This window comes from Bos javanicus, chromosome 10 (genome assembly GCF_032452875.1).
Source record: "Bos javanicus breed banteng chromosome 10, ARS-OSU_banteng_1.0, whole genome shotgun sequence".
NCBI classification, from domain to species: Eukaryota; Metazoa; Chordata; class Mammalia; order Artiodactyla; family Bovidae; genus Bos; species Bos javanicus.
Window position 1 is genome coordinate 51,314,948 of NC_083877.1, and position 15,098 is coordinate 51,330,045.

Here is a 15,098-nt window from a genome sequence, read left to right on the forward strand (position 1 = left end):
GCAGAACCTGCCCATAACTAGTGGGCAGCTTCTCTAGGATTCTAATCTAAGTCTTCTTGATTCTGCAGTCACTGCTTTCCCAACTACTCTGTGCCAACTCAGAAAGCCTGGGATTTGTGGAATGTCTAATAAGAGTTAATGAACCTTCAGGAATATTTGGGCCAGCATTGGAATTAGAATAGAGAATGTGGCCCATCCTATGGAGACAAGTCAAGGCATTGAATTTGATGGATTCTATTTCATCTGAAGCATTGGAAGTAGACTGGTGTATCTCGCCGATGACACTGGGGAGAACTTGTGGGTTTGGATATAGTAACAAAGAAAACAGTGGCTGAGTTTATTTTTTTGGGCTCCAAAATCACTGCAGATGGTGACTGCAGCCATGAGATTAAAAGATGCTTACTCCTTGGAAGGAAAGTTATGACCAACCTAGACAGCATATTAAAAAGCAGAGACATTACTTTGTCAACAAAGGTCCGTCTAGTCAAGGCTATGGGTTTTCCAGTAGTCATGTCTGGATGTGAGAGTTGGAATATAAAGAAGGTTGACCACTGAAGAATTGATGCTTTTGAACTGTGGTGTTGGAGAAGACTCTTGAGAGTCCCTTGGACTGCAAGGAGATGCAACCAGTCCATCCTAAAGGAGATCAGTCCTGGTGTTTATTGGAAGGACTGATGTTGAAGCTGAAACTCTAGTACTTTGGCCACCTGATGTGAAGAGCTGACTCATTTGAAAAGACCTTGATGCTGGGAAAGATAGAGGGCAGGAGGAGAAGATAGAGAATGAGACAAAGAATGAGATGGTTGGATGGCATCACCGACTCAGTGGACATGAGTTTTGGTGAACTCCGGGAGTTGGTGATGGACAGGGAGGCCTGGCATGCTGCAGTTCATGGGGTTGCAAAGAGTCGGGCATGACTGAGTGACTGAAATGAACTGAACTGAACTGAACAAAGAAAAGATTCCAGTAACGTGTCCCTCACCTTCCCCCATACATCTGCTTTATTGTACTTCAGGTGGCTTGTTTTGTCCTCTAGTCCTCGTCGCATTAGCCTAGAAGAGTTACTGTACCAGGTACGCTCTGATATAGGACTGGAGACAAATGCCCCGGACTGTTGTGCATGAAGGAGCACTGGCTACAACTTGCACCAAGAGAGAGGAAAGAAAGAAGCATAGAATTATGGCGAGAGAAAGTAGCAAGAGCAGAGGGTAAAAATCCCATGTTTTTTTCACCAAGGTCAGGACATGTTGATTGGTTCTTCACACATGGGATTAGACAGGGTGCAAGAAAGAATGGAGAGAAAAAGGCGTCCCAGGAGCTGGGCTAATGAGAACTTCATCAGAAACAGCTTCAGCCTAAGGAACCCCCCTCAGTCCTCAGTTTTGTATTTGGGGATGAAAACAGTTTTGGTCCAGAACAAAGGTGATATGCTCAAACTTTCCCATGTCAACGAATTCGCTAATATAGAGAGTGCCTTTACGACAGGCACAGAGCTAGGAAAAGCATTTTCTATTTCACCAAAGCGTGAGGGTTCAGGATCACCTCACCCCCTTAGTGACCACAGCACAACAGGAAAGCTCTATGAGGCCTGTGTTCAGGTCACTTGCCATTTTGCTCAAGCAGCATATATATATATCAGTACTGACTTTTTGTTTCTTAGATAGTTTTTAAAACCCCAATCAGAGTGAGGAAACTATGGATTTGGTCTTGATATCTCCCATTTGAAAAAAAAAAAAAGAAAGGGATCAATTTTTCCCCTAAATCTTCTGAAAGTCAGTGTCTTTATCCATGAAAAAATAGTAAATAGTAATTTGTAACCTATGTGATGCAAAAGCCAGCCTTAAAAATAGTCCATCTGACTAAGGATTGAAACAGTGGGTACTAGGATAATTGCTTGGGCTGCTTTTCGTTTCTCTTAATCAAAATTACTAGATGATTGAATTCAAGAACATGTTACTGCTTTATGTACTGATATTATATGTGCTAAGTCTCTCAGTCGTGTCTGACTCTTTGTGACTCTATGAACTGTAGCCCACCAGGCTCCTCCGTCCATGGGATTCTCCAGGCAAGAATACTGGAGTGGGTTGCCATACCCTCCTCCAGGGGATCTTCCCAACCCAGGGATCGAACCCAGGTCTCCCTCATTGAAGGTGGATTCTTTACTGTCTGAGCCACCGGGGAAACCCAAGAATACTGGAGTGGTTAGCCTATCCCTTCTCCAGGGGAACTTCCCAACTCAGGAATCGAACCAGGATCTCCTGCATTGCAGGCGGTTTCTTTACCAGCTGAGCTATCTGGGAAGCCAAGGTAAAGACTGTCAGGCAAAGGGGAAAAAAAAAAAAAAAAACAGGAAAGGAACTGGGCTGGACTAATTGCTTTGGGGATGATTGGCTTAATTTTTGGAAATACCTGGTAGAGTCTGGATTTTAAAATTACTAGCAAGTTGCTCTTCCTGCCTTCTAGAATTCCAAAGGCTGAAATTTGTACTAGGGTCTACTCTCTGTTTTAGGGATGACCACTTTAGTGAACTCTTTTGTTTATCCAAGTAAGGTAAGTACTCATACTTTTTGAGGGGAGCAAGGCACCCCTCAAGGTAGATGTGTCACATGACCTGTAGGAAGGTGAAAGATTACATTCCAAGAAAAAGACACTCTCATATTTGTATGTTTTTTAAAATAATTTTATCTATTTATGTATTTTTCACTGTGTTGTATGGGCACGTCGCTGTATGGGCTTTTCTCTTGTTAGGGCGACCTGGGGCAACTCTTTGTTGTGGTGTGTGGGTCTCTCATTGTCATGGCTTCTCTTGTTGCGAAGCATGGGCTCTAGGGTGGGTGCATGAGCTTTAGGAGTTGGCAATTTCCCAGTTCTAGAGCACAGGCTCAATCGTTGTGTCCCACAGGCTTAGTTGCTCTGTGGTGTGTGGGATCTTCCTGGACCAGGGATTAAACTTGTGTCTCCTGCGTTGGCGGGCAGATTCTTTACCCCTGAGTCACCAGGGAAGCTCCCCGTTTGTATGTTTAGTAATGAGCTAAGTCAAATCACTTTGGCTTATTATTGGTTTCCTTTTTGTTAAAAAGAGAGGAAAAAAGAAAATATGTATTTTTCTCTTTTGGTTAGACATCTGAGTGGATAAGAGAAACAGAATTTCAGGTGGCGAATTTCAGATGGCCTAGCCATTGTAAAAACAGTTTTCATTTTTGAACCAGTAAGTACACGTAAATATGCTGATGTGTAGCTGGTTGCCCCTATGCGCCTGTAGTGTCTTCTCTGGGCAGGGTGGAGGCTGGGGGAAGCCAGCAGGGCTTAGGAATCAGGGAACAGAGCCAGATTTGAGCAGAGCACAATTGCAGCCTGTGTTTCCAGGGAGAACACTAGCGCTTTATCGGAGGGGGCCCCTTGGCAGTTGGCATCATCTGGAGAAAGAAAATATTGCCGTCTGCCCACAAGGGTTTCTCAGAAGCTGGGGGTCTGGGTTTGGACTTGTGGGCAGAATTGCCTGGGAATGGAGGGGGACAGGCGGGGGGCCTGGGGCCCCTCTGCGGTACCTTCTCCTCAGCCCCTTCCCTGGGGCTGTCACTCACACAGCTGGCTGAGTGTCTCTTGTGGAAGCGTGCCCTTTTGGTCCTGGCAGGAGAACAGATACCAGGCTGGGTATGCCTTCTATTTCTGGCCTTGAGTGTAGCTGTGGTTTTAAAGATCTACATGGGCAGCAAAACAATGCCCTTGTCTCCAGCGATGCCGCAGGCAGTAGAACCATATCCTTCCTGGATGGTCTGTCCTCTCCTGGGCTAAAGAGAGCCCAGTTGTAAGGCACGGGTGCTGGGGGAAGGAGCCCATCATAGGTGTTTTTGTGAGACTGGAGCAGACAGGTGGTGCAGAGTGGTCCAAGCACAGCCGAGGTAGGGCACACCCCACAAGGGCAGGGGTGGCAGAGGCTGCTGCCCTCCCCTCTGAGGGAGCCCCTCCAGGTTGGCTGGGTAAAGAGGACACTCCAAGCACTTAGATTCCTCTATCAGAGGCACGAGAGAGCCAGGCATCTCCTGCAAGTAGGGAGTTCAGGAGGCCATGTGTGCTGGCTCCGCAGACCTGAAAGTGCATCTGAAGTCCCAGAAATGCAAGTAGATAGTCAATGGTGGAGGTGATTCATTTTGTCCTTGGAATGTATGTTTGAGTGCAAACTGGCTTTAGAAATGGACATTTGAATTGCAACTTGAACTTGTTCCAAGGAGAACCTAAGAGAAAAGGGACTGGAAACCATGTCCCCTGAAGACCAGTTGAAGGGATATTTAGCCAAAGAAGGCGGCTAGGGTAAGGCAGGGTGGAACAGGAAGGAAACAGATCTTGGTATAATAAATGGAGGCACATTCTCACAGCAATTGATTAGATCATTGGAACAGCATATCTTAATACTCATGAACCTCATATGGTTCACTACCCACTGGCCTGACTGTCCAACAAGAATAACTGTTGAGCACTTTCTATGTGCTGAGCCTTGTTCTAAATGCTTTTTTGGTATTAGATCATTTAATCCTCATAATGGACTTCTCAAATGGCTCAATAGTAAAGAATTCATCTGCCAATTCAGAAGACATGGATTTGATCCCTGGCGCAGGAAGTTTCCATGGAGAAGGGAATGGCTACCCACTCCAGTATTCTTCCCTGAGAAATCCCATGGACAGAGGAGCCTGGCAGGCTACAGTCCATGGGGTCACAAAGAGTTGAACATGACTTAGCAACCAAACAACAACAATCCTCACAACAACCCAATGATGTGTATTTACCTTTAAAGATGAGGACACTGAGGCTCACGGATCATTTATAACTTGCCTGGGACCACATGGGCTAGTGAGTGGTGGGGCTGGGACCATGTGTAGCAGAGCCTCCAGTCATTACGTGGGCCTGAATCTGCTCCCACCACCCCTACCCCTGGCCTGGCTCCCAGGTAGCTTGCCAGTAGCATCCCTACCCCTTTGGTTCCTGCCTGTTCATGGATGCTTGGCCTCTTCCAGTGCTGTCACATCAAGTTTCCAATGCCCCCCCAAATTGGAGACCCCTTCCCCGATGGCTCAGTTGGTAAAGAATCTGCCTGCAATGAGGGAGACATTGGGTTCGATCCCTGGATAGGGAAGATCCCCTGGAGAAGGGAATGGCAACCCACTCCAGTATTCTGGCCTGGAGAATCCCACGGACTAGTCCATGGGGTCACAAAGAGTCAGACATGACTGAGTGACTTTCACTTTCACTTTATGATGCCCAGTGTCAGAGAAATTTTCATCCTCTTTGCCTCAGTGGTTACTCCAATTTCTTTGTGACCCAGGTTTTGAAGCCTGACGTGAATGAAAATATTTGACCACATGAGTTTTACTCTTTCTAGGGCTGTGGTTCTTGATGTCCCCAAAGCCACTTAAGAACCAGGAGATTGTTTTTTTTTTTTTTTTTTTTGCCATCAGAAGCACAACAGTCCTTATAAAGCAGAGTACAGCTTGCCCCGCTCTCCTAGGGTGGAGATAATTGGGCGTTTGGGCTTCTGCGCACCAGGTGGTACTTAACGATCTGTTGCCCTTGGAGCGCTGCTCTCTGGTGAAAAGAACACTGGTGTTTGATGGGGGCAAGTTATTTGCATCTCGTTTCTGACAACAGTGGTAGAAATGTTATTTCTTTTGACACATTTGAGATTGCAGGGAGAAGGAAAAAAAGAGAAAGAGAGATCCAAATTTGTCCTTAACGATCAAAAATCTAGAAAAAAAGAGTTGTTGAAAGTGCCAAGGAGACCAGGCTGGCCTGGAGACTCAGGCTGTGCGACAGGACAGTGCAGTCCTTAGACCACGCTCGGCTCTTCCTGAGCCTGTTGAATCCACCCTGACCACCTCAGAGTCCTTTCTACGTGTGTGTGTTGTGATGTTGACCTCCAGAGACAGATTTGTCTAAAACAGGAATTTCTTTGTAGCTTTGGCTTGAAGCATTGCCTGCTTGAAACTCAGAACCCATCTCTTTTCTGAAAGGTCTAAAGGTGGCCACAAGGTAAAAAGAATGTTGTAGAATGGACAGCTGCCCTCACTTCTGCTGCGGGGTTCCTGACAATGGCACATTTATGCTCCTCTGCTTGGAAAGCTCAGTGCGCTGGGTGGGGCAGGAATTACCCAGCTATAGTGGGCACGTTTATGTTGCAGGCCTGGGGTTTCACTGGAGCCAGGATAGAGCTCGTTTATTCCAGTTAGGACACCACAGGGCCCTGCACTCTGACCTGGTATGACAGAAAAAGACTTCAAGCTAGGTTTTGGAGCTCTGTCGTACACAGGGTTTTCTGAGCATTTCTTTTCTTTTTTCCATCTGAAAGTTATGTCCTGTCAGCTCTTAAAACAGATCATGAACTCAGAAGTGTTCCTCTCTGGTTTCCTTATGAAAACGCCCACCTGGTGAGCATGTGTGTGTGTGTGTGTGTGCGTGTATGTGTGCATGTGTGTGCGCATGTGTGTGTGCGTGTGTATGTGTGCATGTGTGTGTGCATGTGTGTATGTGCATGTGTGTGTGTGTGTGTGCATGTGTGTGTGTGTGTGCATGTGTGTGTGTGTGCATGTGTGTGTGTTTGCCCTGGGAGCTGAGTGCTGTGGGCCCCAATGCTTGGAAATCCACAGGCTGAGGAGACCCCCCTCTCTGTAGCTTCTGAAGTATTCTTTCTGCTCAAATGTTCTTGTCGTTCAGTTGATAAGTCCTGTCCAACTCTTTGTGACCCCATGGACTGCAGCACGCCAGGCTCCCATGTCTGTCCTTCACTATCTCCCAGAGTTTGCTCAGATTTGTGTCCACTGAGTTGTTGATGCTATCTAACCCTCTCTCTGCTGCCCGCTTCTTCTGTTGCCTGCTCAGGCGACTTGCTCTCAGATACTTGTTTTGTGGCTTGGTCCCTGACAGGTGTGGGGTCTCATGGAGACACGTGTCAATAGCAGCTCATATGCACTCTGCCCTTGGTTGACACCCAGGGGCTGAGCCCTGCTCTGAAATGAGCAGGTGAATTTGAAACCTGACTTGCTGGTAACAAGACCCGAATGGGGTGCTGTGTGTCTGAATGGCAGGTAAAATAATGGTGAGTGCCTGGACTAGATGCAAAGTTCTGCACATGCAAACTAAGCCCTCACCTCCTGGGCTCCTGACAAAGATACCTACTGGTGTCCCCATATCCCAGTCACCCCAGGGCCATGATATCCCTAAAGTCATATCATAAACCGCTCTGTGATTCCAACTGGCCTCTAACCTTGCCCTCTGCCCTCTTCCTCCAGCCTCTGTATCGACAGCAGGGAAACCCAGTGATGGATTCTGACCAGCGTTTAAGGAACACACTGAGTTCTCTTAGGAAAAAAAAAGTCCTGATTCTATCACTTAACAGGCCATGTGACTCTGGGAAAATTATTAATAGTTAACTTTCTGAGTTTCAGTTCCTTCATTTTTGTTACAGGACTAGCAATGTTGTCCTTATTTAATTGTAAGGATTAAAAGAGATGATCTGTGTATAATATAGGCAATTAATTGTACAAACCTCATAGAGTTGTTATAAAGATAATAGTTAATGTTTACAAAGTGCCTGTGTAAATTATTTATGTTAATATACCATCTTCAATGATGCTTAGCACATATGATGGAAGTGTTTGCTTAAAAAAGAAAAAAGGCCAAGAGAAGTATCTGAGTACCTTTCAGGCTCATTAAATGCTTGCTGAAGGAGGGATTTCCCTGGTGGTCCAGTGGCTAAGGCTCCAGACTCCCAATGCAGGGGGCCTGGGTTCGATCCCTAGTCAGGGAACTAGAGCTTGCATGCTGCAACTGAGAATTCGCATGCTGCAGCTAAAGATCCCATGTGCTACAACCAAGACCTGGCTCAGCCAAATAAATGAATAACTAAATAAATAAATATTAAAAACAATGCTTGCTGAAGGGTTAGGGAAGGTCTCTAGCCTGAGAGTTTCTTGGGGTGGTGGTAACAATATGTTACTAATCTTTAGCCCCCTAAGTCCAATGTGATTGTCTGGCACACTGGGAACACACCAGGAGTTGTTTATGGAGAACATAAATGAATGGATATGCCCTACTCATTTTAAACCTTTTCTTCAGCATTGAAAGTCTTAGTTTTAAAAAAACTTACTTCTGATTTTGGAACATTACACCCTGATGTCCAAACATTCCTTGAAGCTAACTATGTTGACATTTGTGACCCTAAAGCAAGAGTGATGGCAAACTAAAGTTTAATGTGTTTTTTAAAAAGGGAGAAATTTACATGGGATTGAAAACAGAATGTAACTTCAGTGAAGGAGCTAAGTAATGATGCACTACAAACATTTCTTTCTTTGAATGTAATGTATACTACACAAGAGAAACGGGTTCAATCCCTGGAGTAGGGAATGGCAACCCACTCCAGTATTCTTGCCTGGAAAATTCCATGGACAAAGAAACCTGGCAGGCTATAGTCCATGGGGCCGCAAAGAGTCAGACATGACTGAGCGACTGAACACGCACACACAGTGTATATTCAGCACTTACTATGTGCCAGGTAGTGTTCACGTATGCAGATGAGTAAGTCACAAGCCTGTTGTCTAGATGCAAACTGTCTTGTGGGGAGCGTGGTCCTGCATATAAAGAGCGGTGTAGGAGTGCTTTGGAAGAGGTGCAGACAGTACTGTGGACCTTAAGAGGAGGGAAGGGGCCTCCAGTGGGTTCCTCAAGGGGCAGGGGGCATCAGAGGAACAGCAAAGAAAGAGGAAGAAAAGATGTCTTGGTGTGTCAGCCGCTTCTCACTGCAGTCCATGGGCTGTGGTATCATTAAGTCCCATGTAAGCCTCCAACTTACCACCCTTTATTTAATTAGCCAGGCCTTGGGTCTAGCCTCGATCATCTTCAGCTACTGCTTCTCTCTCAGCCCAGACATCCCAAGAATCCTGTTAAATTCTGGCCTGCCTAGGAGTGTGGCCAAGCTGGGATTTTACACCCACCTTCCAACACCAAGATGCATGGCAGATATCTAGTTATTCTTTCCATCCTACCTAAATTCAGGCTGCAGAAAATTTCTGCAGGGTAGAGAGCCAGAGGCGCTAAGATTGCACCATTGTCTGTTCTCAGAATCATAGTGTTAGAACCAGATGACTAAGTTATGTTAAGAAAGAAGTTTGAAAGAGAAAGTGAAAGTGAAAGTTGCTCAGTCGTGATTCTTTGCGACTCCATGGACTGTGCAGTTCGTGGAATTCTCCAGGCCAGAATACTGGAGTGGGTAGCCTTTTCCTTCTTTAGGGGATCTTCCCAACCCAGGGATCAAACCCAGGTCTCCCGCATTGCAGGCAGATTCTTTTCTAGCTGAGCCACAAGGGAAGCCCAAGAAAGAAGTTTGGGGTTTGCTTTTTCTAAAAAATCATGGTAGGGTAATTTCCTCATGAGGAAATTGACTTCTGCAGAGAGGTTACAAAATGGTATGATAAAAACTGGTAGATATATTCAGGACAATTTAATGTACCCCTTCTTCTCGTGCTAGACCTAATCTAACATCACGTACCAGTGTAACCAGCACTGATGCAAGTTTCTGTAAGAGCTAAAGCTATTTAAGTTCCCTTTTCCCTCCTTCCCCTCTCTGTCACCAACTATGATTCCTTTGTTCCCTGACATAGATGTTAAAAATAAATTGAAAAATGTTTCTAAATTCTTTGTCACTTTGGGAGCAGATCTGCCATTACCCCCCAAAAGTACTGGAGTGTAGAATTGGAAAGAAAAACAAACCTTAAGGAATGCAAAATAGTACGAGTGCCTTCCAGGTAATGATTATACTCTGACAGAGTGGAGGCATTGGAATACACGTATGCTGAGCTGCCTCAAGTCTTTTCCAGAAAGTGTAGTTGTAAAGGTGAGAAGACCAGTGAGGGAGCTACTGCAGTGATCCAGGGGGAGATGGTAAAGGTCCTGATGAGGTGTGTTGACTGTAGAGATGTAGGAGAGGAAGATCTATGAGAGACATTTTGAAGTGGAATTAATAGGACTCAGAGACTTACTAAATGAGAGGGTGAAGGATGAAAAAAAAGACTTGAGCAGCATGTTTGATAAGGTTTCTCAATATCCTTGTGCAAAGATGGGAGAAATAAGGACTGGCTGCAAGAACGGTTAGATTGATGGATAACTAACTGGACCAATGTACCCACAGTACCAATGTAGAGATTCATGTGCCTTTGAAGGAAGGGCTCCTGTACTGTGACTCAGGGTTTGATCCTTGCCTTTGTCTTAGCAATTTGTCATTGATTTGGATAATAATATAGAATCTGAGTACATCAAATTTCTGAGGTCAAGAAGCTGGACATGACACCAGAAAAAAATCCAAACATTTTACAAGGTAAGAAAGAGAAAGAGAGAGAGAGGAAAAACTGAAAAGATAAAAGTTAATAGGGTTGCATCTCAAGACTGTATATTGTCACCCTGCTTATACAACTTCTATGCAGAGTACATCATGCAAAATGCCAGGCTGGATGAAGCACAAGCTGGACTCAAGATTGCCGGGAAAAATATCAATAACCTCAGATGCACAGATGACACCACCCTTATGGCACAAGGTACAGAGGAACTAAAGAGCCTCTTGATGAAAGTGAAAGAGGAAAGTTGGCTTAAAACTCAACATTCAGAAAACGAAGATCATGGCATCCAGTCCCATCACTTCATGGCAAATAGATGGGGAAACAATGGAAACAGTAAAAGACTTTTTTTTTTTTTTGGCTCCAAAATTATTGCAGATGGTGATTGCAGCCATGAAATTAAAAGATGCTTACTCCTTGGAAGAAAAGCTATGACCAACCTTGACAGCATATTAAAAAGCAGAGAAATTACTTTACCAACAAAGGTCCGTCTAGTCAAAGCTATAGTTTTCCCAGTGGTCATGTATGGATGTGCGAGTTGGACTATAAACAAAGCTGAATACTGAAGAATTGATGCTTTTGAACTGTGGTGTTGGAGAAGGCTCTTGAGAGTTCCTTGGACTGCAAGGAGATCAAATCCGTCCATCCTGAAGGAGATCAATCCTGAATGTTCATTGGAAGGACTGATGTTGAAGCTGAAACTCCAATACTTTGGCTACCTGATGTGAAAAGGTAGCCATTTGAAAAGACCCTGATGCTGGGAAAGATTGAAGGCAGGAGGAGAAGGGGACGACAGAGGATGAGATGGTTGGATGGCATCACCCACTTGATGGACATGGGTTTGAGCAAGCTCTGGGAGTTGGTGAGGTTCAGGGAAGCCTGGTGTGCTGCAGTCCATGGGGTCGCAAAGAGTCGGATATGACTGAGCGACTGAACTGAACTGAACTTGGATGCTAAACCCAAGCAGGCTAGGATAAGACAGTGAGCAGTGGCCTAGTAATAGCATTTGTGGGAAGATCCATGGGTTTATTTGATTCTGATTTTTTTTTTTTTAATATAGAAAACCTAAATTTATTTGTTAAGCTATCACAAAGACAAAACAATTTTCTGAAATACTTTGAGAACTTCATCCCAATTCTGCTTGTTCTTTTACAGAAACTGACCTGAGAGGCTGGCAATGAAAGGATACAACCTACACAGTTAGAACAGAACAGACTAGATGAAACATGGTGAAAGGAGCAAAGGCTAGGCAGGAGCACTTGTGTTAGTGGTAATACGTGTGGCTGGGCTGTTTCTGAAGAGGCTCCCTAGAGTTAACTGATCTGGGTCCCCAGTTAGTAAAAAGACCTTTATCCCTGTGGAAAGTGCAGAGATTAGGATTTCTCTGAGACCTCTGTTTTTCTTTTTTAAGGAGTTAAGGGTATCCTTAGACCCTAAGGAGTATAGCTTAGATTCAGCCTCTCTTTCCCACACAGTCTACCTACACCTTCAAATGCCAGCGCATTTCCACCACGTAGTCCTGCTAGGTTTTGAGGATGCATATAGTGAAGGTGGGACTCACAGGCCTACTCAGAGGGTACACCTAGACACAATGGTGTGGGGTAAATCATAAACTACAAATACCTTTCTGGTTAAGTTAATTCACCTTTGTTAATAATGGTCATAGTTTCTTGTGCGGGTGACAGCTTCTTGTCTCAGTATACTCTGTCTCAAGAAAGAACTGGTTCAGGTAAGTTTTGGAGAAAGAAAAAGACTTTCATCAACACCCACTCCACAGTGGAAGAGGCACCAAGTTCTCTCCTACAGTTATGAGCAGAATCCTAAAGCAGCATCCATCATTTTCAGTGATCAACATCTGCACCCTCAAACTGTCCAGCAACTGTTGGTGTAGTATCTACCTCCATCCCATCTTCATAATCTCTTATTGAATCTTCTGTCCAGACTCCAGCCATGTTATACTGGCTGCTCACAGACTGAGAAAGCATTCCTTCCAATCTCTCCAGTGTGGCTTGGCCTTCTGCTTTTAAATGGGATAATCCTTCTTCATAGGTATAAAATGTAGGGATGTCCCCCTGCCCTTGTTCATGGGCTTCCACATCATATTCGTCTCCATCGTAATCATCTGAATCTTCATCCTCAGGATCTGGATGCAAAGCCTGGCATTTACACATTGCAATGAACATTGCCTCCAACGCTGATTTATGCCTAGGCACAAATCTAAATTCAGAAATTGGTTCAATGTCATCATCACTATCTTCCTCTTCTTCATTAGCAACCGATTCTTTTGATTCTTCTCCAAATTTGGCATTCACCATAACATACAGATGCTCTCGTGGATAGGCGTTTAGGTCCCTGGATACTGCATGCAAACTAATGGCGGGGTGTTCCAGGGAGAATCCCAATCCAGAGCCATCTAACCAAGACAGGCGGCTTTCAGCGATGTAAAGGGTGCCGGTGCCGAGGCCCTTCCCGTTCAGCACAGCCTCGGTGTCTGGTTGCTGCTGCCGTAGGCCCTCAGCCGACCCAGGTGGCGGGAAACTTCTGAGGAAGCTCATTACTGCGAGGAGCGCTGAGACACTGGCCAGGAGCTGGCTGAGGCACTGCAAACCCTTTGCCGCGTCCCTGATTCTGATTTTTATTTTCAACAGGAGTAAATACTGTACAGAGTCCCCCCACCCCACCCCCAGACCTCACGTGATTGTAGACTGCATTGTTAGACACATGTTTTGGTAAAGGGACACGACAGTGCTTTTGATTCTGTGCTGGTTAGGTGACAAGGAAGCATTGTGTTTGGAGCCACTGGAGCATGTTCAGAGGAAAACCAGCACGATGCTGAAGGGACTAGAGATCTCCCCCTCAACCCACCGCAGCCACTCCGCATTCCCATCATCAACACCACCATCTGCTAGTTCTTACAGCTCATTCTTCATCACACTCTACACAGCAGACATTATCATTCCCATTTACACAGGAGGAACCCGAGGCTCAGGGATTCATGCTATTTGTCCCTGGTTCTACAGTTTGCATGAGGGAAAATTGATACCCAAAATCCATGCTCTTTTTACTCCTCACTGCCTCCCAAACCTCCCATCTAAGGGACTGCTGGGGGATCTGGGGACCCCTAAGTTTTGGTCGGCCCCCTATCCTCACCAAGGATCTGGTCACTTTGTTCCTGTTATACTCTCCTGTCTCTGTTCCAGCTAGATCCTACTTCTGTGTCTTTGTGCCAAATCAGATGTCCCTGATGGATGACTCTGACCTTTCCCTTAGTTGGTAATGGCTGCTGCCTAGAAGACTTTTGGTCAAGTCCTATCTGCAACTTAACTTTATCTCCCAGGACAGTGTTGGCTTGGACAACTTCTGTTACACTTCCTCACTTTGGGCCAGGGCTGTGCAGCTACTGACAGTCCAATCTGTACAACAGGAAGACCACTCTGGGGCCAGGGTGGCTTCTGGGCTGGGCAGCCAGGGCTTGGGCCCAGATGAGAAGTTTCCAGAAGCTCCCTGGAGAGACACAGAGGATCAGGTCCCAGGCCATCAGAGACCCTGGAGCAGAAGAGCAGTTCTGCCTGGGGCAGATCCACAGGGTTTGGCAGCTGGTTGGACATTGGGACTGAAGGAGAAGTAGAAGTTGATGACAACACCCAGTGTGGGGCTCGGGAGACTGGGCAGATGATAACAAAACTAAGAAGTGTGACTTAGGGGTGTGATGGGTCCTACATGCGAGTCTTCGTTTTTGAGCCAACACAACATGAATGTATTCTCAACCCCTTTGGACTCTACCCCCAAATAACCACCTGGTCTCCAGATCATTATTTAGTGACAGGAAACTTAGTTCAGAACTCAGGGGGTGATGAAGAAAGAGTTTATTTAGATGCCACTCAGGAGACTGCCCATATCAAGATCAGTTTGTGTATTTTAATAGTTAGAACTCTCCTTGGAGAAGGCAATGGCACCCCACTCCAGTACTCTTGCCTGGAAAATCCAACGGGCAGAGGAGCCTGGTAGGCTGCAGTCCATGGGGTCACTAAGAGTCGGACACGACTGAGCCACTTCACTTTCACTTTTCACTTTCATGCATTGGAGAAGGAAATGGCAACCCACTCCAGTGTTCTTGCCTGGAGAATCCCAGGGACGGGGAGCCTGGTGGGCTGCCGTCTATAGGGTCACACAGAGTCGGACACGACTGAAGTGACTTAGCAGCAGCAGCAGAACTCTCCTAGGCTGCCCCCAGCACCATCCCTCTCCATCCTTCCCGATGCATCCAGGAGGATGGAGGAGTCCTGTCCTGTGTCCTGCCCTGAAATTTGCATTCCCACACTCCTATTGCTCAGCAAAGCAAGGTGGTGGACAGGCCCTACTCCTGGGAAGACGCTGCTCTTGTTACTCAGCTTTGTACTGTGGGGGCTCGCTAACCCCATCCCTGTAATAACTTACTGAAGTTTCTGTCCCATCCATACAGCACTCCCTTCCAGGGTAGGATAGTGTATACTGTTTCAGTGTAGAAGCTAAAGTAGAGTTTGGGGGGATAGATCTCACCATTGCTCCTGGGCAGAGCTAGTTGGATTTGACTACAAGCCCAGCGCTCCTTCCACAGCATCAGGTGTGCTGTGTGGTCTGGGTCACCAGACGGTGGGGCTCAGCACCAAGTAGGAAGCTGGGTCAGATGAATGATTCTCATCCATGAGATTTCAATGCATGGATATTCTGTGGATTTGTTTT

General features: G+C 45.8%; 2 protein-coding genes and 1 long non-coding RNA gene across 5 annotated transcripts in view; 1 reads left to right on the forward strand and 2 right to left on the reverse strand.

The window, feature by feature from the left end:
• Positions 1 to 15,098, reverse strand: part of LIPC (lipase C, hepatic type) — a 186,824-nt gene that overhangs the window by 71,582 nt on the left and 100,144 nt on the right. The window lies entirely within an intron of this gene.
• Positions 1 to 15,098, forward strand: part of LOC133256238 (uncharacterized) — a 148,069-nt gene that overhangs the window by 46,830 nt on the left and 86,141 nt on the right. The gene's annotated exons all lie outside the window — the stretch shown is intronic.
• On the reverse strand, positions 11,434 to 12,998 carry LOC133256233 (methylosome subunit pICln-like). The gene has a single exon (XM_061431156.1). The coding sequence runs from the start codon at positions 12,929 to 12,931 to the stop codon at positions 12,218 to 12,220; it is 714 nt and encodes a 237-aa protein (XP_061287140.1). The 5' UTR covers positions 12,932 to 12,998; the 3' UTR covers positions 11,434 to 12,217.